We start from the raw sequence: 26,337 nt of genomic DNA on the forward strand, positions 1-26,337 counted from the left end.
TTTTTTTTTTTTTTTTTTTTTTTTTTTTTTTTTTTGTCTAACAATTATAGTTTATATTTGTTGTGATGTACTTAGTAAAAACAAGGTAACAATTGGCTTTCTGCTGAGCTGCCTGAAAAAGAATATTCAGTTGCTCACTAAACATAAATTAGTATGCCTTCACAATGTGTTATATATAGCTCATGAGCAACTCATTAATTAGACTTAATTAATTACCTCTGGGAGTTGATATCACAAATTGTCAGAATATGTTTCCAGAAACTGTACTTTGTTACATTGTTTACATCCCTGTGTCTGGGAGACTTAAAGTATTTTTTAATTTTAGAAAGACAAGCTGGACCAAATTCTGTTGGTGAGAGCGAGAAGCTTTTGACCTTATAGAGATGTGAACAAAGACACACTTATCCCTTGCCTTCAAAATTTTCATTGAAAAATGTATTATTGGATAATCAGGGTCTATGTCCAAAGAGATTATATATTTCTGTTTTATAAGACTTCACTAAGTACAAAGATAAGAACAACCATATTGGGTTAGACCACTGGTCCATTTGCCCAATATCCTGTGTTCCGACAGTAGCCAATGCCAGGTGCTTCAGAGGAAATGACAGAACAGGCAATCATCAAGTGATCCTCACCCCCTGTCGTCCACTCAGAGCTTCTGGCAAATAGAGGCTAGGGACATTCAGAGCATGGATTTGCATCACCACCCATCCTGCCTAATAGTCATTGATATACCTATCCTCCATGAACTTATCTAGTTCTTTTTTTTGAACCCTGTTTTAATTTTGGCCTTCACAACATCATTGGCAAAGAGTTCCACAGGTTGACTGTGTGTTGTGTGAAGAAGTACTTTCTTTTGTTTGTTTTAAACATGCTGTCTATTCATTTATTTGGGTGACCCATAGTACTTGTGTTATGTGAAGGAGTAAATAACACTTCCTTATTCACTTTCTCCACACTATTCATGATTTTATAGCCCTCCTTCATATTCCTAGTCTTTTTAATCTCTCTCCATATGGAAGCTGTTCCATACCCCTAATCATTTTTGTTGCCCTTCACTGTATCTTTTTCAATTCCAGTACTGGTTGCCAGAATATATGTGAATTTATTTGTAAAGTGGTATTGAGAAATTCTTCAGAGAAAGAGATGGGAGCAAGTGGGGAAGAAACCAAATAAACCACGGATAAACTAGTTCTTTGCTTCTGAGAGCGAAAGGAAGCACCTGGGCTCTTTATTGCTTGCAGGAAAGATGGCATGCTCCCCATTAATTGACAGGACTCTGTGAATAAGATCATATTGTTCAGGCTGATATTTAAGTTGTTTGCAGATCTGTCAACCGATTTAAAACAATAACATCTCAAAAAATAGAATATCATATTGCATAGGATACTGGCCACCAATTCCTCTCTTGGATTGTCTCCGGAGTTGCTGTTAGTTTGAAAACTTGTTAAGAACTTTCAGAAGGCAATTCCTAATACCTCATTCCTGACCTTAAATAAATCTATTTTAAAAATGTATTTGCCCTATTTGCTGGTACACGCACACAAAAATGACATATGATATATACACACACAATGCATATTATGGCATAGACCTGTGTGTAAAAATAGTTTGTTTTTTTAATTGTTGAAATGCAAGAATTTTCATTTGCCTCGTGTGACAGGATTGGGCTCACCACTGTGGCGCCTCCTACCGGTCGTCTCGGGGAATTGGTTCGATCCGGTAGAGCGCCCCCTTCTGGTGACGTCCCGCCTGTCGTGTCGCCTTCAAGTGGCCTACGGACTCACGTTGCTCCCAACGCACAACGTCCTCTTCTGGAACACTCCTCCGACAGTGTCCCCTTGTTCATTCACACCCCCTTCTGGGGGATGTTGGATGACCCACAGTCTTACACCTTCAAGTCCGATCCCCACGGTCAAGGATCTGGTGTAGTTTCGGCCGGCCGCTCCCTGCGGCCTATGTCTGAGGGTATGGTCCAATAGAACAATAAGGGGGAATGGGGGGGGGACTCAGGCCCGCCCACTACTCTGAGTCCCAGTCCGGAGGCCCTCTGGCGACAGTCTTGCTGTCCTCCTTCTCCTTCCTCCTCTGACTATTCCTCTGGACCGCTTCCCCCAACAGCCCTGCTCTGTGCTAGGCCTTCTCCTTCCCGACCTGCCGCCTGGCAGGCTACGGAGTAGGGCCTTCTCCCAGTCTCTAAAGCTGGCCTGCACTGCGCTGTCCGTGGTGCTGGCCTCCCAGCTCTGGAGACAGACCTTCCCCTCTGAAGGCCTGGGACAGACTGACTGCTCTCTCTATGAGCAGTCTTTTATATGGCTGAGCTGGGCTCTGATTGGCTGGCCCCAATCTGTCCTCTGATTGGCTCCCAGTAAGCCCTTCTCTGATTGGCTGCGCGTCTACGCAGGCACCTAGGCCTGCCGCAGCCCACCCTCTCTGGGCGTGGGGCGGCCGCCCCACCACGCCTCCCTAGATGTCTAAAAGTGTAAAATATTCAGGATAAGAACATAGAGACACTTGTTTGAGAGAAGCTTGGCTTCAATATTCAAGTTATGCTTAAAATCTTGTATTTTATAACTTTGAATGATAAGAAAGCTTGTGATGGTTAAGAGCCCGATTCTTTGAACATTTTGGGTTTAATAATTGAAAATGGATTGTGTTAAAAGGGTTTATTGCGGGGGGAGGAAGTCCCTAGCCTGATAAAGGCTAAACATTTTAACTAGGGCTTTTTGCAGTACTTGATAGTTAGGGTGTTGTCGCGGATTCAGAAGCTCTTTTAATTATATTTTTATGTACCAGTGACATGAGAAGACAGTAAACCGAACATTTTCCTGCTATTTGACATTCAGCATTACAAGTTGTAGTGGAATATGATAGGCAATATTGGTCCACATGTAGTGTGAGCATTCTGGATAAAGAAAGAGGACATAAGAAATGGCTAAATAAATACTCTGCACTTTCTGCACCAAATAATTAGTATATGTGATACAACTTGTCTACGTTCTCTAGGAGAAGACTCTTTGCAAATAAAAGAGAAGTAGTGGGAGATTTAATGTGAAGTACAAAACTTTAAGACTATAGAGAGCCATTAATTTTTCAAGTTTTGTAAATAGTTGCTTTGGGGAAGTGGACCTGCTGTAAGGGCTGAGATAAACAGTATATTTTGTGTGTATTCAGAAGTATCTACTTTTGATTCACTATATTTTGCACTTATATGGCATTTACAATCTATATGTGCTTCATCAGCATGCTTTGCCTTAAAGGACAGTCAATCAACTTGCAACCTATTTCATTTTGAGACAGGTGTTGGCAGTGGTTTCAGGTGCTACTTTTGCTTCCCAGTGACCTGACAGTTTCTGTGGTTTTATAATTAAATTTTCTTATCTTTCACAAAATGTAATTTGTTTTCCCTCCCTTTCTGTTTATGTGTGAAACTCAGAGGAAAGTAAATTGTTTCTCCATATTACAAATACTCTCATTAACTTTACACAAAATGCATCAAGAAGACAAATAGAAAAAAGCAGTTAAATTGCTTCTATCAATTATAATTTTAGCCGTTACTGTTAAAAATAAGAGGTGAAATATTTTCAGACTGAAGCATGATTTTCAATGGGCATATTAAGTCTCACAATAATCCTTTGCAGTATATGCCTGTTTCTCTTCCTTGGCACACCTGCCAGTTATCCTGTTTTTGGTAGACTGTGTCTAAGGGTTCTACTGGGAAAAGATATATGAATAAGCTTCAACACTCGTACAGTTATTGTTGTGAAATTAATGAGCCAGTCTAAACCTTGAGAGGTTCATAAATATTCCAGAAGTGAGTGCACCTTAACTTCTGGTAGACACTAATGGCTTGTCTACGTGATGAGTTAGTGCACAGCAAGCCAGGATGTGAATGTACAGTGTGCTAGCTTTGCCATGTGGACCCTGTTACTGCGCACTAAGTTTAATAGTGCACTTTGATGTATTGCTGCTTGAAATAGGAGTATGTCAAAGTGCACTATGGAACTTTTAGGTAGCAGGGTTTATTAGTACACTGTAGATTCACATCCTGGTTTGCCACGAGCTAACTCACCATTTAGGTAAGCCTTAAAGCCCCAAACTGGCAACTATCTCCACCCAGGCAGATGCCTCTCAAACGCAGTGGGGCTCTGAGTGGACACTGGAGTCAGTTACAGGATTGGGGTCTAAACATATACCGGTTCCTGTTAACTGACATTTTAAACAAAAACCTCACCTGCATTGTATTAATATATTAGAAATAAATGATTTCTAATTTATATGTTCTAAAACTGTACTTGTGTGTATTACAAACCTGGGAATATTTGTAATTAGCTTTGCTAAAATACTCCTGCAAAATTCATGTTGTATTGTAATTTAAGACCTTTGTACTACAACATATGTATTTTCCTATTCTCTCTCCTTTCAGGATCGTTAACTTCAGAATCAACTATTGCTGATATTCTTGACAAAGGCTCAGGAGCACTTATTCTCTTAGATGGTAACCATATTGTAATTTATTAAAGAGACACAATCAAAGCTGACAGTCTCAAAATTTAACCTATGCTAACAATAACTTTCAGCCTAAAATTAGTTTAAATTCTTAGGTTCTGGCCACATGGCCCAGTGACTGCTGAGAAGTAAACTAATTTGCAATCATATGCATGTTGCCTTGTTCTTTGGAATAGATAGGATACCGAAATTAAGAATACTCCTTTTTGAGAGAACATTGACAGAAGATTCAGTATTGTTCCTGCCCACCTGAGGAGAGAGATGGTGCTGAATACACAAACAGAACAAAGCTATTACTTCTAATACATAGTCTTATCTGAAGTTGGTTAGCTTGAACTGTGTTTTTCTTAAAAAGGTGTGTGTGTTTGTGTGTTTGTGTGTGTGTGTGTGTGTGTGTGTGTGTGTGTGTGTGTGTAAAATCCAACATCTAATTCCGGGGTCGGCAACCTTTCAGAAGCGGTGTGCCAAGTCTTCGTTTATTCACTCTAATTTAAGGTTTTGCGTGCCAGTAATACATGTTAACGTTTTTAGAAGATCTCTTTCTATAAGTCTATAATATATAACTAAACTGTTGTTGTATGTAAAGTAAATAAGGTTTTTAAAATGTTTAAGAAGCTCCATTTAAAATTAAATTAAAATGCACAGCCCCTCGGACTGGTGGCCAGGACCCGGGCAATGTGAGTGCCACTGAAAATCAGCTCGCGTGCCGCAGGTTGCCTACCCCTGATCTAATTAAATTGACTGCCAACTTGAATTTTATGAAAGGACATCCTTTAAGTTATATGTCCTGAAATGTTTGTATTCTCTGTTAATTTTTTTTTCTGCTCGTGCATTAATTTAGTGGGCCCAAGAAGTCCATAACTTGTATTTTTCTTTCACAAAATATATGGGTCTTGATTTCTGGGGACATGGTTATGGTATAATATGACTGTTAGGAAGTTCAAGTTTTAGAATGAGACGAATAGGGAATGAACCACCAGATTGTTTGAGGTAGTGTACTGTTTAGATTGCTGTATGAATGAACCCTTTAAAATTTTCCCCCTACTGTTTCCTCAAAACCTCCAAATAATACTACTAATTCCTGATCTCTGTCCTTCCTGTTTCTTACCAGTTAATGGCTCAGTCTGGCAAAAAGCTGCTCTCCAACCTAATCCTTCCTAGTTATGCTTTACTTCCACATAGGAACGATTGAAAAGCCAAGGTTTGGGCCCATTAGACGTTTATCCAAACCAGTCTGTCTATTTCTGTAACAAACCTAAAGGTTCTGGTCTGGGTCATTAAAGGTTAGCTGCTTATGGGAGAAACTAGGCACCCAGTATAAGTGGAAGTGGTGCACGACTGGCAATAAGTTTAAGTATGAATGCTGGTCTGTGTCCTAATGGAATAATAAGTGAGAATAAATTGGAAATAGAGAGATTTCTGTTTCACCTCAGTAACTATAAATACTTCAAGTTCAGCAAAATCAAAAGTGACTTTAACAAAAAGAAAACCAAGTGACCTTAAATTAAATCTTCCTTTGGGGTTGCTTTTTCCACATACAATATTAGTGCTGCTTTGTTGTGTATGAGGTTGTGAATGTGTTTTTTCACCAAGGATTGTTAATGGCTTCTAATAAATCACATTTTATGGCATAGTGCTATAGTATTAAAATAAGTGGCTAATGATGTGTGAAATGTTGAAATAAACATTAATTTCAGCACTTTGTGTGTTGTCAACCATTTTTTTAGCACTTGGTATGTCATCAGCATTTTGATAGCTCATTTTTTCATTTTAATACTTTTGTGTAAAGAGCATCTATAATAGCGTAGTTTTAAACAGGACATTAATCTTCACTTGTTAGGAAATGATTTATGACAGTGCCATTCAAAAGTGAGGACATTGTCCCCTAACTTGTGGAGATGAATACTGGCATATATAAAACAAAGCTATTCAATATCCATTGGCTCTGAGAGGGGTCTGTTAGGAATATTCAAAAAAGAGAATATAACCTCTCATTTTGTATTGTCTTCCAGTTCATACCTACTGTGGAAAGGATCTGTTGTGCTATAATCAGTTCTCTCTGTTTATTGTTGGAGCTGGAGGATTTGGTGGAAAACGAACATCAGAAAAGGCGAAGGTAAATTTTAAATGTATTTCAGATGAAATAACTATTGTCTTTCACTGAATGTAATATAAGAAAAATAATTATCATCTAAATTAGGGATGATCAGTTAGCTTAGGAATGATACAGCAGAAGACAGACACAAGCAGAATCTGAACAGTCTTTCAGGACTGAATTGCCTGAGCAGTACAGGTTGAGGTGGCTGATTAAAGTGCGAGAAACTGTTTCATAGTTGCAGTCTAAGCTGGTCTTTACTTTGAGGTCTGTGAACTTAGGCTGTAGGTCATCTTCTGAGGGAATCACCTGTTCACTAGCCAAGCTAGCAACAGTTATGTTGACCTCAGAGTATGATGTAGGCTAGTGGTTCTCAAACTTATTTGATTGTGCCCCCCTTCCCCTGCCTCCTGCCACACAAGTTCATACACCAATAATAAAAAATCAACATGCAACTCTCACTAAACATTAAAAACAGTAAGGCATTGATTCAAACAGAGCCATTTAAGTATATAGGGTAAAATTATACAACAGTGCACAACGTTTCTCAACTGGGGGTCCCACCAAAACAGGGGTCACAAGCCAGTTGTAGGGGACTCACGATATTGCCACCCTTACCTCTGCGCTGCTTTCAGTGCTGAGCAGCTGGACAGTGATGGCTGCTGACCGCGCGCCTAGCTCTGAAGGCAGTGCTGCTGCCAGCAGCAATGCAGAAGTAAGGGTGGCATGGAATATGCAACTGTATGAACACATCTGCAAAGTTTGCTCTTTATGCCTTGACCAACCCCTGAAAAATGTGTGATTTGTCCATAATTTAAGTAGACCCCCCCCCCACCTGATATGTCTGAAGGAATCAGCTTTGCTAGTTATTCATTGCTATGGGTAAAATGTGTGCAGTAGATTTCCCCCCCCCCCAAAGCTTCTCACACCCACCCCCAGAATACATTCCATGACCCCCCCGGTTTGAGAACCTCTGATGTAGGCCAATCTTAATTTAGGCATTGTGTAGCACTTTTGTGATTGCCTCACATCTTTTGTTTGGTTGCCCTCAATGTGACTTGATTACGTTCTCCATAACTAGAAGGAGGGGTGCAGAGTTCTTTGCTAGAAGCTGAAGGAAAATGTTTGTTTGTTTACTCATTTTCCTTTTGATCTGTCAACTCTTCGGAAATCTCTGAAGTCTCTGTATTAATATCTAGGGCAGCAAAAGCCTTGCAGAACATCTAAAGTCAATCCAGTGTAAAGAACTTTTTTTTTTTTTGAGTCTCTTTGTATTAGATTCTGAGAGCGCAACCTCTCCTGTAGACCAACTTGAAGAGCAGGATTTCTGGCTACTAATTTTTTCTCTTTTTTTTTTTTTACAAGTAGCACAGAGACTTAGACCCCTCCAGAGGCGTTTTCACTGTTCTTTCCTTTATGTTATTATTATCGGCAACCTTTGGCACGCAGCCTGCCAGGGTAAGCACCCTGGCGGGCCGGGCCAGTTTGTTTACCTGCCGTGTCCGCAGGTTCGGCCGATTGCCACTCCCACTGGCCGCGGTTCGCCGCTCCAGGCCAATGAGGATGGCTGGAAGCGGCGGCCAGCACATCCCTCAGCCCACGCCACTTCCCGCTTCCTCCATTGGCCTGGAGCGGCGAACCGCAGCGAGTGGGAGTCGCGATCGGCCGAACCTGCTTACACGTCAGGTAAACAAACCAGCCCGGCTCGCCAGGGTGCTTACCCTGGCAGGCTGCGTGCCAAAGGTTGCCGATCCCTGGTTTATACTGAATCTCCTTGAATCAAGGGGTCCTGGTTGTTTTATGTTCTGTGCAAAATTTATGCTTTGTCATTTTATCATCCTAGCGCTTGAATATATACCTATGTGCCGCTTTCAAATGCTTTTCTTTTCTACAGGAAAAAAATTGAGCCATTTTTTGAATGCAGATGGTAACACCACACAAGTAACTACCCTCATAGGAGTAGTCCCATTGTTACTCATGTGCTTAAGACTTTACAGATTTATCCCTTTAGTGGATACTTTGTACCATATACCACACAAATTCTTTTAGTTAAAGGAAGTATTTTGAATCTCTCTTCTTGTAACTGTAATGACAGAAATCTAGACTTTAATGGCCTTCAATGTAGTTATGCACCCATGAGCATGCACACAGAATCAGTTGTGGGCGAGGGGAATACAAAACAATAAATGTTGATTTTGATTAATGTAATCTTGACTTCATATGATCTTTGCCCCACAGTGCTTGATTTCTTATGTAAGTATATTATGAATGTTTTTAATGTTTGCATATTTAGTGAAAAATGAAATTCCCAGCTAAGGAGCTTTCAAACAACTGGTGTTCCTCCTGTTTCTTTAAAATGGCTTGCAGAACATGCTGTTCATGGAAAAAACCTCTAGATGTAGCTCTGTTTCTAAACTGATGCAGTTATGTGTGTGAGATTTCAGAAGCAGAAAAAAGAAATAATATTGGCTTTCTCTACTGTCTCTCTGGATTATTATCTAGAGTGAAACTCTAGCATCTTGGGAGGTAGTTGGCAAGTGACATACAATGGCACAGTGAGGTTTATTGTATATGTGCCCTAAACGCAAGTCCAAATGGATAAAGCAGCTATTCATCTAAATGAGAGGGAAAACATGGCATGTAAATGGTAAGAAGGACAGTTAGCACAATAGGACTCTTCTCCAGATCGGGGCCTTTAGGCAGTACTGTAAGACAAGTAATAATACATAATAATCATTTGGGCTTTGCCATGTTGTAGGTACTGCACCATAGAAGATAATTTATTTTCAGCTCGTAATGGAGGGCCTATTCTTGTACATCCATAGTCCCATGTGGACTGCTTTCTGAGATATTAGTTCAACTTGAAAAGCAGTAAATTGACCAACTAAAAAAATCTTTTTGATTTTAGATTTTGATTTTTAGATTTTACATCTCTATCTACTGTGTTCAGATTTCTTAATCTCAAGCTCAAATCTTGAGGTACACCCAACCACGGCAGGTGTGGGGTGAGGCTCTCTCTAAATATATCATATGCTTATAAACAGAAAATTGATGAATCATGCTTGTTTTACACAGGGGCACAACTCTTCAACGTCTCCTTGACAAATTTAACAGAACACTTTATCATCATAAACCTGAGTTCAATGAGACCATCTGTGTAAACACAGCAGCCCAAATGATCTGTTACTAAAGTCAGTAGTGGTGGTATTAGTGGCCCAGCTCAATATTCATGGACTTTTTTGTCTAACATGGTGCTTGTAAGAAAAACACAGGCCCACTAGAAATTAGATGATAAATTAAAAACCTTCTGGGCCAAAAATTATAGACTAAAATTATATAGTACTGATTCTTGTTTAGGAAAGTAGTGGTGGTATTTAGTTTTCTTATGTTAACATTGAGAAAATTATTCTCTGTTAATGTCACACTGATGTAATCTTGTTTGTATGTGATCCTCCTACGTCACAACAAATGAATAAATTGTTGTCCTTAGTTTCACTAAATGAAGAAATAAATCCTTTCTCCTTGAGGCTTTTTAACATACAGGGAAATCCAGAAAAGGATAGAATATAACTTGGATTGCCTGGATGGTTTTTAATTTTTTATCTAATTCCTTATAGGGCTATGTATTTGCTACAAACACTGTGTCCTACAAGATATGGGGAAGTTGCCAAATATGAAAATGTGTAGGAAAATGTCTGGTAATGCAATAATGTTAAACTTTGTCTCAGCTATTGGTGATCTAGATATAAAGGTAGGATGTGCAGGATTATAGAAGAGTACTGAGAGATTGACTCATGAGTTCTGTTCTAAACTCTGCCTCTGGAGTTACTATAATTTTTGTCAAATCTTTCAATCACTGTACCTCAGTACTCTAAAATCAGTATTATAATATCTAGCACAGAGTTTGATTGTAATGTGTGGTATGTGCTTAGACCTAGAGTGTGATAAGTGATTTTATCTAATTTTTAACATATATAAAACATGAAAATAATGCCTATTCCAAACTCTATGTATCCTTGTGATAGTTAATTGTATTTTTATGTTAAGACACAAACAGAAATAGCAAATCAAACAGCCTTTCTCCACACACAAGAATCTAGTCCCAAATCATATACTTTCCCACTTCAGTTCCTAAAAAATATGAATCCCTCCCAAATTCAAATCTACAACTTAATTTCCTCAACATTAGGCTTGTCCAAATAGAAAGGCTTGGCGGTAGATTGCCCACAAATTTCAGGCCGTTTTGGACCAGAGATGGTAGTGAATTTCTAAGTTAGGGGTCCTCATACAGAACACATTTCGAGCAGCTCCCTCTGTCATGTATTAAAAGAGCTGGAGCTTGAACACCTCCTTTCATCTAAAGCAGTGTTGAATGGTGGGAGCGGTGGGGTCTTTCGTGTGTCTCAAGCCAGTTAGGGCTTAATAAGACAGAAATGGTATCTTTACCTCCAGATGGAAATCCACAGAGAGGCCATGCAAATTCTGGAGCACTGCTATCATGTATTCATGGCAAAATGCACTGTGTTTATCAAGCTGGCCACCACTTCCTGTGCCATCTTCAGTTTCTGAGTTAATTTAAGGACTAGCTCCATTGTAGTGTTCTGAATTGGCAAAGGCGTGGATGATTCTAGTAAGGCCTGTGCCCAAGAGATGGGATCACAAACTTTTGAGCAAACACCGTCTGAGAAAAGTCACCCCGTTCATTGTTATGATTGTTTATCAGCAGCTGGGAATATAAGACCCCTGAATTGTGAACTTTTCTGACACACAGCTGAGGAGTTCTCTGTCAAATGGGGCTGAGATGATCTTTGCCATTTCCTCCAATTGCCCCTACTGACCTACTAACAGCCTCAAACAGCTAGCACTCATGTCCCAATCACTACCCTGCACTCAGCCTCTTGCTATGGCTCATGCAACATATAAGTGTTACAGCATACTGAAAACACTTAATCCCATGCCACCTTATGAACCCTGCATTGACCCTATGTGCACATTAACAGAAAGAGAAGCCAGCTCTTGGGACTATCACGGAGTCCCCGGGCGATGCTCTGGAACTGCTCCCCACAAAGCCAGTCAGGACTTTGGGGAGCCTCCTCTCCCTTGGAGCAGACTGTCTTCAGGGCAAGAAGCTCACACGGCTTCACCTTCCTGGGTCTGACCTTGGAGCATTCAGCATATGCCTCTCCGTGCACTTCCCACAGCGAGTCTGCCCAGGTGGGGTCCTGGGGAAGCCAGAGGGTCCTGCACGCACCTCCACTTCGCAGTCAGACGTGACTCTTAGCCAGCCAGTAAAACAGAGGTTTATTAGATGACAGGAACACGGTCTAAATCAGAGCTTGTAGGTCCAGAGAACGGGACCCCTCAGCCGGGTCCATTCTGGGGCCCAGCGAGCCAGACAACCCCGTCTGCACTCACTCCCCGTCCCCAGCCAGCTCCAAACTGAAAACCCCCTCCAGCCCCTCCTTTCTGGCCTTTGTCTCTTTCCCAGGCCAGGAGGTCACCTGATCTTTGTTCACCTTTAGCTATTCCCTTGCAGGGGGAAGGGCCCCAGACATTTGTTGCCAGGATACAGGGTGTCGGCCATTTATGCATACTGGAGACTTAAGAAATGCATAGGGGAAACGGAGGCACCCACACAGTATTCAGAGGAAACATTAAGAACAGTCCCACTTTGTCACAGGGACAAAAAAGCAATTACCCAAAACTTATCTCTTTCCTCTCAGGTCTGAAAGCAAGTAAATACTACTTATTCTATGTAGCCTAGTGGACTGCACAATTGGCTGGGAGTCAGGAGACCTGGATTATATTCACGGCTCTGCCACTAGCCTGCTGGTGATCTTAAACAAGTCACTTTAATCTCTGTGTGTCAGTTTCCCCATATGTGAAATGGGGAAAAGGATGCTGAGCTCCTGTAAAGCACGTTGGGATCTACGGATGAAAAGGACCATGTAAGCACTAGGTGGTGGCATTACTATTTATTCAGTTAGAAGCTAATAGTTCTAATATTGTTACGTTAACTAGTCTTTAGCCAGGAGAAGTTCTTCTAGCACACCCAGATCCTTAGGGAGCAGTGCCAGCCTAAACTCAAACAGAAGTTACGTCCCAAGATCTTGCTCTTCCATGGGAGTGGAAAGCTCTATATGAATTGGAGGAATTTCCCCCTCCATAATCACACTGTTTCTTCCCCAGGGGTGAAGGGGCACTTGAATCAGTTCATAGGAGAAGAGAGCACAGATAAAGCAGGCTGTCCACAGCACAGACTCTTTGCTATTTGAGATTTTGTAGATGTTCTGGTGGCAAAGAATCCTCTGTCTTAATTGGTTCCTGTACAGGCTCAGTACACTGTAGCTAGTATTACTAGAATTTGAACATCAGATCAAACTTCAAATGCAATTTTTTTTCCTCAGTATTTTGCAATTTTTATTAAAGCATTTTCTTATATTCTGCTTCTGTTGGGGGATAAGCAGACTTAGGATCAAAGCCAGAATCCATAGTGCTTCTTACAGTGGTAAATAAGTATGTCTTGCTCTTTCCCACACCAAATGTTTCATGTATTTGCCAATTAATTCTCCATTAGCCTAGTGGTGGGAGTCTCACTTTCTTATCTAGGCTTCTGAATAGAGGCAAGGCACAACATTGCATAATATGCTACTGTGCCAGCACTTTAATTCAGTGGATCTCCCACTCCTTCCTGGGATAATTTACACAAACCACCACTAATTAGGGTGTCTGCTGTGGAAAGTAAGCCGGTATTTTCATACCATCTAATGGGTTAAACTAGCATTCATTCTCTTTAGTGCACCTCTCATAAAGGCAATGATATACTGTAGAACTGACTTGCTATTGGTAAAAATCAGAAATATATCTACCATTGTAAATACTTTCTCTTTGTGGGTTTTCAAGAATAAATTTCAGCTTCTTGAATAGTTTTCAACCGGTTGCGATATTTTCGCTCTATACAAATCAGCCGTTTAAGATGGAGTCTGACAGACTGTCATGTTGAGTTTACAATTTACATAATCAAAAAAACAAAGCCATAGAGGACCTTGTTTCAAGGGATAGGGTTCAAAATGCAGCGTGTAATTGGGAGGATAAAGAATAAAAAGCCAGAGGCATTGAAAGACTAAGATAAGGTCCAGAGTCATTCATATAGTGAACTTTTTCAAAAGTTGGTTAAGCTCTTGTTATAAGGCAGTATTTAAATAGCTTTTTTCCCCCACACCCCTTCAATTTATGGTCCAAAATGTTAACCTTGGTTTTGATAGGTTTCAAAGTTGGATCAAACCGTGAAAGTGTTAGTTTGTAGAGAAGCTAATAATCTTCTTTCTTGAGCTTCATTTTTTTTTTAATTTAGTTTGGAAAAAATGTCTTTAAAATGGTCTGCTGTATAAGTGTAAACCAGATTTGATGCTTTAGGATCAATAATCACTTTATAGCTTGGTGTGTGTTGCCTTAAAATTGTTGTTAGAGCAGATGTTTGTAAACCTAATGGAGTGATCATCAGTTATTCTTATTGGCTTTCGTAAAATGACGCAAGACCCTGGACTGTACAATGTTAAAAGAGCAGTGTTATTTTGCAGTGACAAATTTGTGGCAAAAATGTATTGATGTTGTATGTTTAAAGAGAATCTTGATGCAAACTTTTTTGAGCGTGTTGGAAATTTTTTCTCCTTATCCTTAAATACGTTTTAACCCCCATCCCTGGGAAATCATTGGTTTTAGTTCTCTTTAAACATATCTGATTATGATTTTAGGGTGGGTAGAGGAGAGTGATCTTTTTGCATTTAAATATTCTAACTCTTTCCATTCAGGTAACAGTGAACCCGCCTAATAGAACACCTGATGCTGTACTTTCTGATGTCACTACAGCTGATCAGGTAAAGTTTTACTTTTTCAAGGAAGGAAAGTTTCTTTATCAGATTTACTTGGGGAAATCTCTCCTGTCCCTCCTTATTTTTAATAAATTCTCTATTTTCACTAAAATAAAGTTATAAAGTGATCTGCTTTGGAATATCATAACTCTGTGTATTTAAACTTTTATGTATGATGTTCTTTGCTTTTGTTAGGCTTATAATCTTATCAAGTTTTTCTAATGTAAAAATGCTATATAATGGGAAAGAGGCTAAAATGATTAGCATGTCATGTTGTATTTGTGAAAAATAATTTTCATTAGAATAGGAATTTTTGAAAACGTGTACCAATGCCTGTGCGTGACAAGATATGGAACAAAGTAACACTGGTGGTTCAGAACACAGTGGTGCTGAGTGATGCAGTCAAAATGTTGTTAATGTTTTATAAAGCATACGCTCATCTTAACCTCTGGTTGCATATATAGAAATTAAAAACAAAAACAGTGAAACTTTTTGACAAATGTCAGTCCAATTACACTTCCCTCTGCCAAGATCCACACTTTTAATACTTCAAGTACAATCATTTCCCTCACAGCAAAAGCCTGAATAAATAGATGAGTCTTGCATCATTTTTTGAAGGTCAACAGATAATAAAACAAATTCAGAAGCTAACAGCAGTCCATCAAGAGAGCTCTGGGTGAAAATATCAAAAGTGTCTAAGGACTATTTTCAATTGCAAATTTTAGTCCCTTTCGGAGCCTAAGTTTCATTGACTACCAATGGAACTTTGGCTCTTAAGTGCTTAAGTTACTTTTTGAAAATGAGAGCAAGCTCTTAAGTGACTTAAGTGCTTTTGAAAATTTTACCTGTTTGTTTTTTTTAAATGTTTAAAGTTATGGACTGTTAGTAAAAAAACCCCAGCTGATCTTGTTACTCAGCCATCATGTTGGAGCCAAGGGAGGGAGGCATTTTCTGCAAGTTAGGATTCAAACTATGTATGGCTTAATATAAACACCTTGAAGGCAACTGCAAGCCAGCTCCGTCTTCCAAGAATAGATGTGGCATTCAGCACTCTGGTAATGGGTCCTGTTAAGTGAGAGCTGTCACAATTGTAGGGCTAGCTGCTTCTGTGTCCCCTTTCTGGTCTCTGAATTCACCCCCTCAGGTGTCAGACCTCATGTCCTTACCTCTTCTGGGGTGGAATAGATTTATTCTCCCACTCCTAGACTGGGCCCTGAGCTATAGTACCCTGTGTCTCAACCATGCATACCCAAACTGTCTGACTTAATTTGGTATTCCCTGTCAGGAGTCTGTGACTAGTGGTGAATAGAGTGACCCAACAGCCTTCATAAACCAAAGCATGGTTTCACCGAAACAGTAGGAACAAAGCCTGACCTAAGAGAAAAAGGATTTGAGAACAATAAATAGTTCATACGTGTCTGTCTGACATAAATCCCCACCATCCTGTGATGGTGATGCAGGCAGGCCTAGCTTCTTCAGAAATCCACAGCCAGTGTGACAGTCGCTCCAGCTCCCAGACAACATCCTTTCCCCTAGACAGAGTGTGTTGCTTTTTATCCAGCAGAGTTCCTTTCTCTTCTCAGTTCCCAGATGTTTTGGCCCTGCTAATCAAAAACCAGCTTGGTGGCCCCAGTATAAAGTTGAGTCAGTCTCTTCAGGGCCAGCTGCTCTCCCATTGCCCTGTAACAGCCCTCAGGTGTTTGTTGAAGCTATTGTTTTGCTTTCCCGTTTGTTTCCCAATAAGCTTGCTGATTTAGCCTACTATAGTCATACAGTAAACACTGTAATAACTGGGTTGATATACAATATCCATAAATTATTACAGAACAGATGCACATCTCACAAGGACCCATTTAAACTTTTATTGAAGTCAATAGACTCTGAATATCTTCAGTGGGAGTTGCATTAGGTCCTAAATTGGCATTGAACATAGAGAAGCCGTCAAGGGTTGTTCTATATCGAGACAACAAAGAGACAAATAACTTTGGCAAAGTCCATGTCCAAGAGGGAGAGAGGTTGCAACTTTTACCTGTATGCAGATGCAGATATAATGGTACTTAGCTCTCCAAACCAGGGAAAGAGAGCCTTGGAACTGAGTGCTGTTAGAGTGCTAATACCACTCATCTTACTCTTTGTGTGCATATTGAACAGAATGTATGACAGAATGGAATCCTACAACACCCTATACAGGGGAATCATTCCACAAAGAGCTCATTTTTTGTATCAGTATTTTTGTCTGTTCTATTGCATTAATATGTACAAACATGGACGCACTAGAGTGGACAAACATGGACTTTTCTGGCCTGCTCTCAATCTGTAATCTGAACAATGGTTTACTGCATTCACTGCTGTAAATCTTTGAATAAAATGGAATTTTTGACAGAAGATCAAAAAAGTCCAGAAAGCGTTTGACTATTAGTAGTTTAACAAGAGATGAATCATTCAATTTCAGCCCCATAGGGGACACTTAATGTAGTTACAGAGCCTGCAGTATCATCTAGTTACTCTTGTCCTGTCAGTTGTCAACCTGATAATTTAAATGATTGAATGGAAATAGATTCCACTAAATGATTAATCAGGCAGTTAAAATACACAACCTGTGATACATATCTAGTTAGACTTGCTCCTTTTTACCCTTCTCCAAAACGTATTTTTAGCATCTTAGAAACATCTTTCATTGGTGAGATACTTACACAAAATAAGTAGCAATGAGTAGAAAATTATGCAGAAAAATTGACTTGGTCAGATGATGCTCTTCATAGCTTTCTAAGTAACGCAATAAGATGATGTTTGTAACACTACCATGTGTGTTGTGTGTCTGCTTCAGATATGATCTATGATTCTTTTTCTCCTGGGGAAACAGGTGGAGTGGAATGAGTTTTTAATTAACTTTGGTAGTGGATATAATGTTCTGAATTTACAAAGCTGGAGGTGAGGCTGGTCGATAATAAAAATGGGAAAGATTTTTAAAGAACACATCTTCAGCAGTTGTAATTTTCTCTCTCTTTTATATGCGACTTGTTCTCTTTTCCTCCACTGTCATTGATGGTGCACACTTAAGTGAGAAATCTACCCAACTACAAGCAGAGGTAGAAGTACTATGTGGTGTCAAATAACCACTTGTATTTCTTCAATAAAATATCTGATATTATATCAATCAGCTGCAGAATTCTTTTCTATTTGTAAAAGTAGTATTAGATACATTGGGCATGAGCTCTATAGTTCTCTATGCTGGGTTTTGACTATGAATATTCTGTGGGTGCTCTCTCTGTCCGTGGAATTCTCCTGGATTTTGGTGGTGGCTCTGTATGAGTAGGCTGAGCTATTTTAGTTAAATTTGAGTATGTAAAATGTATCGCTAACTTTGCAGCCTAGCAAGATCATATATCACACCGTTAACTATGCAGTGGAAAAGTCTTATGGTTAAAGCACAGTACTGAGAGTCGGACCTTGATTCTAGTCTCAGCCCTACCACCGGCTCACTGTGAGAACTTGGGCAAGTCACTAAGGGCTTGTTTACAGAGTGTCTTAGTCCTTGCTGTCTGGGGTGTAAATTCTAGTGCACACCAGTGTATTGTGCACTCACTGGGTCATGTGGACACTTTTGGTGCATGCAAAAAGTTCCCTAAGGCACATTACTGTAATTGTGTTTCAAATAGTACTACATTAACATGCACTATGGAAATTTTAGTGCCTCCAGCAGGGTCCACATGGGCCAGCTAGCACATAACATGCTGGTGGGCATTAGAATCTACACCAAAGCTAGTGGGGGCAAGCCCTTAACCTCTTCTGTGCTTCAGTTTATCTATCTGTAAAATGATAATACTTATGTCACAGGGGTATTTAGATTTTCATGCTAATTTTTATGCTTCAGCATGCCTAAAAGTTGCCTGACACTTCCCATTATAAGACCCTGTTTTCAGTTTCTTATAACTATGCCAAACTTCAGTCTTGTGTTGAAATTTTCCAAGACGAGTGTCTGCTTCAGACTGAATTAATTTTGGAAAGCTTCAGCAAAAACAGTTAAGCTGTTTGTCAGAATGAGATTTGGGACAAACACAGTTGTTTGGACTATATTAAAAAAATCATACAGCTGTTTTCTTGAGAAGCTTTAGCACTTCTATGCTTTAAACAGGAACTTGTAATTTGACAGGGGATTGCCCTGGGGTGAGGTACGTGTCTGTTGCTCTACTTATGAAATTCGACCCAAATTTGGCAGCTAATTTATCCAAAAATCATAGTTTGTGCATGTTCAGTCAAAGCTTGTTAATTTGGCAGCTAAATTCTCCAGAGACTCCATCCCGGGGCTGAGCAGGACTTTGTATGCAATTTCTGCTGCTAGGGACCACAGTGACTGTGAACAGGGAGACTGTCCCCCTTCTCAGATCCAAGCAGCATGGAGGAGGAGGAGCAAGCAGCCTGAATCGATAGCAGTGATGGGCTGGGGAAGGATGGAGGTAGAGGCCAAGATTAGGCTAGGGAGCCAGAGGGGCACAGCAACAAGAGCATTTTGAGTTGTGTCAGGCTAGGGGGACGGAAATGGGTATAGCAGCAGGGGGACACAGACTGGGGTGAGGACATACTAGGGGAATAGAGGAAAACTGTTTTGAAATCCAGCATCTGGATTTGAAATTGTCGTTCCTGAGACTCAGCATTTGTTTGCTGTCTAGCTAGTAACTACGAAACCCACTGGCACAGGATATGTCATATTACCTTCTAGTGCAGAGGTTCTCAAACTGGGGTCCAGGCCCCAATGTGGGTCGTCACCCTGTTTTAATCATCATTCACAATCATCATTGCTCTGTACAATATTAAATTTCCCTGAAACCTACCCCCCCCCGCCCCATTTACATTAATTCTTATGGGGAAATTGGATTCGCTTAACATCGTTTCGCTTAAAGTTACATTTTTCAGGAACATAATTACAACATTAAGTGAGGAGTTACTGTACCTGTCAGGGCTGTGCATGTCCCCTGTGCTGCCTCATGCTCCTGAACAAGGGCATAAAGGGCCGGGTGGTCACGACCCTCCCTCTTACCACTCATGACGGTGAGACAGAACCTGGCAAGTATCGAACCTGCTAGTTCTTAGCTCCGACTATCTTTTTCAAGACCTCCCAAAGTCTCTAGAACCAGCTCAGAGCCATCTGCTGTATTCAACAGCTGTGAATTATCCAACCCATCTGGACCAAACTCTACTGTTTTGACTCATCTGTATAAACCTCTCTGCACAGGACTCTTTATCATGGTAGACTTAAAACTTGTGGGCTTCAAAGCCTGTCCATCCTGTGCTGGACTAATCCCACTGAAGGATGGACACAGTAGGGCTCTGGCTCTTAACCTTTCCAGACTACTGTACCCCCTTTCAGGAGTCTGATTTGTCTTGCGTTACCCCCAAGTTACACTTCACTTAACAACTACTTGCTTACAAAATCAGACATAAAAATACAGACTGTCACAGCATACTACTACTGAAAAATTGCTTATTGTCTCATATTTACCATATAATTATAAAATAAATCAATTGAAATGTAAATATTGTACTTTCTACTCTATATACTATACAATGAAATGTATAAACAAGTCGTCTGTATGAAATTTTAGTTTATACTGAGTTTTTTAGTGCTTTTATGTAGCCTGTTGTAAAACTAGGCAAATATCTAGATGAGTTGATGTACTCACTGGAGGAGCTCTGCATACCCCCATGGGTATACATACCCTGGTTGAGAACCACTGCAGTAGGGGAGTCACAACCAAATATTGAAAGAGGTTATAAAGAATTTTTCCCTCTGAGAGCGTTATTCTAGAATGGTCTGAAGTGGGACTTATTGGGGCTCTGTCTGATGCCAACAGATACTGGTCTAGATGGACCAGCAGCCTTAACTGGTGTGACAGTTTCAGTATTTTATATTCGAAACTCTGTGGGCTCATGGGATGCTGGGAAGAGTTATCACCAGGGCGTTGCCCCTGGACCTCACTGTAGGCCCCGTTCCCCCTCTGATTCCTTTGTCATTGGTACTGCTATACCTCTTGCTAGTAGGTGACTGGTTAATTTTTCAAGCCCGGTTAGTATGGTGGTGCTAAATCTAAATAGGAACACAGTGGAATTCAGGATAGATAAAAATGTGTGTGCAATACTAGTTTTGTTACAGACCAGTGAACTTGGAAATGAAACATTTTTTGCTTTATATACTGTGAAAAATAAGTGCATTCCAAATATTGAGAAAGTATAATATATTAAGCCAACATCTAGTACATTTAAAAAAAAAAAAAGAACAAAATTCTGCCTCTTAATCCATTTGTCTCTCTTCCCCCCCAACTTCATCCCATTTTTAACAGCTGTGTCAGAATGATTATTTCTGACTCAAAATGCTACTGTTGTTGCTATGATTGTTTCTATAAACAGATGAGGCTCAGGGAACTCTGAATTGCAAATTGGAGGTGAGAGGGTATATCTTATATTGTAAAAAAACAAAAAAGGTTTCTTCTTACTTTGGTTAAGCTAACTGTTGACTGACTCCAGTTAAAATGCGAAGTGAAGACATGGCACCTCAGCTTTTAGCTTAGATTAGCAGCTCGAGTTAAAGCTTGTTGGGAGCCTAAAGAGTAACTGTCTTGCTTCTGGTACCTATACCTGCATTATTCAAGGGATGAAACTGACAAGACCTGTAAATGTAGTGGTGGGACTGGGGCCCGAGTATTTCCCTCCAGACAGATCTCCTGTTGCCTGTGCAGAATAGGATGTGTGTCTGTAATATTGCCTCTCTTACTTCCTGCCCTTCCATTCGTGGATCCCCACCAATAACTCTCTATACAGCTTCGCTGATAAGGGGACTGGTCTTATCTCCTGATAAGGTAGCGGATAGTCCTTCAGGAAATAATCCTGCTTTCTCTGGGTTCCCTTTGATCAGCCACAGGGAGACTCAGCCAAAGATAGCAGGGACATTAGGGCTGAGTCTGTCTGCCACCATGGATTTGGGGAATGGGGATATTTGCTTCCTCACCCTAGGGAACTTCATACCCTCTTATTTTCCCCTCTCTTGAAGTGATATTCTGCAGCACTCTGTGAGGCTGACCAATAGTTTTCTTGTTCTCTCCCCTGAGCTCCTTTCTTCGTATGAAATAGTGATTAGATCCCCAAAGAAAATGCAAAAATAAAGGTATTTTCTTTAATTAGAATATGTAGTAATTATTTCTGCATGGCGCTTCATTCCTTTGATAGCCCTTCCTTTATTTTAAATAAAACAAATCAGTAAGGCATGCAAAAGTGGAAGGAATTTTTCAGAGGCTGGCATGTAACAGTTGGTAGCGCCATTTGGGAGGTTGTGAAGATACAGCCATATAAAAGAGAAGATTCTGAAAAGAGCAGAGTGCTTGGAGGGGGGAAAATGGTTAAAAGACGAATGTTGACTCTCTGCCTTGTGCAACATTCCCTGAAAGCATGTAACTTTACACTAACTTCAGAGGACAGCATAAGAGAGCCTCCTGGAAGCCGCAGGTGACTCTTGTTGTTTGTAGCATGAATAATTTGTTTCATGATGGAGAGAATGAAATGCTGCTGTTGGCTCACAAATTCTGAGAGCATGCCAAGAAGATTTGCTTAAAAACAGAAGACAGTACAGGCAGAGCAGAGAGGAGTGAGGCCATTGCAAGGTTGTGATGTTTTCTTAATTTGTCTGGAGGCTTTAGTAGTCAGAGAATGTTGCACTGTTAATTCCCTGAAATTGTGAAGTAAGCGAGCATCTAATAATAGCAAATTATTTAGAAAGTTTATTAAATTTTATGATGCCACTTTCAAGATGTGAGATTTTTACATTTCCTTAATTTATCCCTGCTGGGCAGCTAGAAATATAATTTTCTGAGTTCGGAGGCATAAAGATGATTGTGAATTTGGAATACATTAGCATTTGTTCTGTATTATAAGATGGTGAATGGGGGAAGAACATATTGTGCTACTGGCCATTTTATTTACATACAGACCTCTTTCATCCCCACCCATCCTCCCCTTCACGTATTCAGTGTGTATTATCAAAGTATGTACAAATATTTATGCCACTTTTAGTAAAGGTTATAAACCTAGGTTAGCTTTTCTGTTTAACTGAGGTTCTAGTAGAGAAGAATTTTTGTATGTTGCTTGTGGTGGTGGTGTTACACCTCTACCCTGATATAACGCGACCCAATATAACACAAATTTGGATATAACGCAGTAAAGCAGTGCTCTGCGGGGGGCGGGGCTGCGCACTCTGGCGGATCAAAGCAAGTTCGATATAACGCAGTTTCACCTGTAATGCGGTAAGATTTTTTGGCTCCCGAGGACAGCGTTATATTGAGGTAGAGGTGTATTAGTGTTTTTAAGTGACAAAAAGTTATCTAAAACCACACAGCTCACAGACTTGGTGCCAGTCCCAAAGGGTTTACAATCTAATTTTAGATCTGACAGATGTATCGTGGGATAAATGGGAAAGAAGGGATGGAGTGGGGCGAGGAAGAGCTGGGGTACTGCAGTAAATCATGTAGTTAATTCATTTTGTCTTATTCATGTCTAGGTGCTACAAAATTTTTTTAAACAATAGTTGTTAAGGGCACGAAAAAAAATAAGTCAAGGAGAAATTTGAATGAAAGCTTTAGTGTCTTGGTGGGGCAGACTTGGAATAGTATTCCATTCATGGGGGCCAGTGTTGAAAAGTAAATGTTATCTGGCTAAGTATAGATTGAGATTTCCTATAGTGAGTATCTCCTCAAAGAACTGAATAATTTGTGCACTGGATTTTCACAAAAATATTCTGGCTATTGGAAACCAGTTATAAGCTACTTGTTTCACATATATCTCCTCCTCTAAGGTGAATAGAAAGATTTATTATCTGCAAAGTACAGTATATTTGTACTGGTTTGTATCATCTACCCATTCCTCCCTCCCATTACCTACCTTGCAAAAATAGGTGATTAACATAATTTTGAATGCTTAAGGCCCTGGTTCAGCAAAGTACTTAAATAGATGTGCTTAAATTTAAGCATATGCTTAAGCCCATCCCTATTCAGCTAGGCACTTAAGCATGTACTTAAGGACTTCTCTAGATCAGAGCCTATATCGGATCTATTAGTTGATCTAGAAACATTTGGTGGCATGGGTAAGAGAGAGCTCTGTAGTACCTTTGTGGCAGAACACAACACTTGGAAATATATAGATCCAGAGCCTTGTTCTAGCAATCAGCTTTTTTCCTGCATGAGGATGTTTGACTGCTGCTATTCATTAGCGAAACTGTGATTTTTGGCATGCGTATTTTTAGGCAAAGAAAAAGTTACACCCTCTCAGACAGAAGGGAGAATGTATAAATGGATAGCTGGCTTCCTTTTCTGTTAGCTTTACCAGTGACCTTTATTGTAGTATGCAGGCAAGATTGAAAAATTGGCACGGACAGGTTGAATATCGCCTTTCCTTTTGTGATCTGGCAGAACTCCTAAATTGTTAGGAAATGAGACTTGACAGTTTATTATTAATTGGAGAACAATCTAACCATGTTATGACTGACTTCAGTCTAATACCCCTAATCAATTGACTCTTGTCAAACTCCAAGGATGGATCACTTTTTTTATGTTATCACTGAAGACTTCAGGAAATGCTGTCATCATTGTCGGGATGTAGAAAGAGAAGATAACAAGGTTTGGGTTTTTTTTTTTTTAAATCTGCTTTTGTTTTGGAATACTATTCATATAATGAAATAATACAAAAGACTGCTTTCAGTGAAAAGAAATTGTTGACAGGTCTAACTTGGCTGCATTAAACCTGAACTCTGTTTTATCCAGTTACGTCTTATGCTTTTGTAACTGAGAACATTTCTATTAAGATGAATGTTGAAGAAAGGTAAAACACTTTAATGCTTTTGATTTTTGATCAAATGTATTGATTGCATTTAATGTTCTGAACCTAGTTATTTCTAAACACTACTTGGTAGTTTTTATAAGAAGTAAGCATGTCATGTTTTGTCTTTAGTTGCATTTTTTTTTTTTAAAGTGTGGATTATAAAAATTCTCTTCCACTTTTGTCCTCAACTCAAGCACCACTTCATATAAAGATACTGGTTGCAGCTACATAGCTAGGTTTGAGTCACGTTTTGCGCTTAAAGCAGGCATTTAATGTCCTTGTTATGTATGAAAAATAAAATATATGCTCCCCAAAATTATTTTTTGAGTATATAATGAATTTTCCAACAATTTACAAGTAAATCTGTTAATTAGTTTGATTTATAAGTAATTAAAAATAGGTCCTTCAAGAAATTTAGCAGCAAAGTAGCAGAATAGCAAAGATACTGAAACTTCCCATTTAGTTATAACTCACTGAATTCTTTTACTCAGGCCACACGTGAACATTTTAGGATTACGGGTAATTTTTTGCTGCTATTCTTCAGCTTCTTTTGTAATGGAGAATAATTTCTACTTCAGAAAATTCCATGAAGCACTGCTCTTTTTCAAAATGGCTGTAATCTCCTACTGTTGTTAATGGGACCGAGGCCACATGCTGCTCGCTTTCAAAATGACTGCCATCTATCTTTGATCGCAATGGCATCAAGGCCACAGATTACTCCTAACAAAGACACCCATTGTTTTAGCTAATCTGCTTTTCACATTGCTCCTCTCTACTTCCTGGCAATAAGGGGTGCCATCAACTTCCCACACAGCTTGACTTTACTCATCTCACAGAACCAAATATACCAGCTTCTTATGGATAACGTGGTCCAAATTCTCCTCTCCTGTCCCCGCATCAAGTTAGTCCTGCCTTCCCATTTGCAGAGCATTCGTTTGTAGAGCTTAGTGCAGTAGTTAAGACTTGACAGTTGTGTGTTTGTACCTTAGACTATTAGGCCTTGTCTACACTACACAGTTTTGTCAACAAAAGTCAGCTGTCATAGACAAAATAGTGGCAGTGTACTCACTGAAATGCCCCTCCCATCAGCGTAACTCCCCTGCTATGCCGACATAATAAATCCACTTCAACGAGAGGTGTAAGGCTTATGTTGATGTAGTTAGGGCCACACAGTGTCTATATAGACACGGCGTTCCTTACATCGGCTGTTGGCTGTCATTGCTGCCGGGTCTTCACTCCAAGCCAGGCTGCCACTGTCCCACAGGGTCCTGGCTTCCTGCCAGAAGCATGGCTGCTGACTGGACTCCATGTGTGGATCTCCCCGCTGGAGGTGAGAAGCTCCATGCTGCTGCCTCCCCGCTCCCGGATGGGAGCATGGCGGCAAGACGCCGCTATGGGGCTGAAGCCTGGAGCCATGAACCTGGTTGCCTCCTTGGGGCTAAAGCTGGGAGCTGCAGGGCTGAATCCTGGAGCCCCAAGTCCTGGTTCCCCTACAAGGCTGAAGCAGAGAGCCACCATGCGGGAGCCAGGGGCTGAAGCCCTGAGCCCAGGTATCCCGCGTGATCTGTAGCCCAAGCCCTTACCCCAGCTTCATCCCCAGGAGGTGGGGCTCAGGCTTCTGGGTCAGCACCTCGGGTGGGGGCCACCCAGCCTGTAGGTCAGCCTCAACGCCTTCTGGCACAGCACTGGCTCTGCCTTCAGAGACCTTGCATGCGAGGGCTCACTCCTTGGTTTCTGAGTCTGATGCCACCCTTGCAGGTTATGTTAGCTCCATTTACTGGGTGTGTCAAGGCTGATTCCCCACTCTGGCACTTTGAGTGTAGGAAGTGGGGGCCCGCAAGGATTCTAAAAATTAATACTGGCCACTCCAGGCTTGTATTAAACTCCCAAGGTTACAGCTTCTCCTTGACCTTGAATGGGTAGATGCTGTCACCACCCAAGTGCAGAACCCCTTTGAGAACCCAGAAAGGCGAACTTGGGAATTCCTTCCTGTGGGATACC

The 26,337-nt window shown here is 40.4% G+C and overlaps 1 protein-coding gene across 1 annotated transcript in view; it reads left to right on the top strand.

Annotated features, from left to right (window-relative positions):
* Positions 1-26,337, top strand: part of HSD17B4 (hydroxysteroid 17-beta dehydrogenase 4) — a 114,681-nt gene that overhangs the window by 48,955 nt on the left and 39,389 nt on the right. The window contains exons 15-17 of the mRNA XM_024194445.2: positions 4,427-4,498; positions 6,522-6,625; positions 14,416-14,481. Coding sequence (XP_024050213.1) covers positions 4,427-4,498; positions 6,522-6,625; positions 14,416-14,481 — 242 coding nt within the window. The remainder of the gene's footprint in view (positions 1-4,426; positions 4,499-6,521; positions 6,626-14,415; positions 14,482-26,337) is intronic.

Source organism: Terrapene carolina, unplaced genomic scaffold (genome assembly GCF_002925995.2).
Source record: "Terrapene carolina triunguis isolate 2854851 unplaced genomic scaffold, T_m_triunguis-2.0 Scaffold69, whole genome shotgun sequence".
NCBI lineage: Eukaryota > Metazoa > Chordata > Testudines > Emydidae > Terrapene > Terrapene triunguis.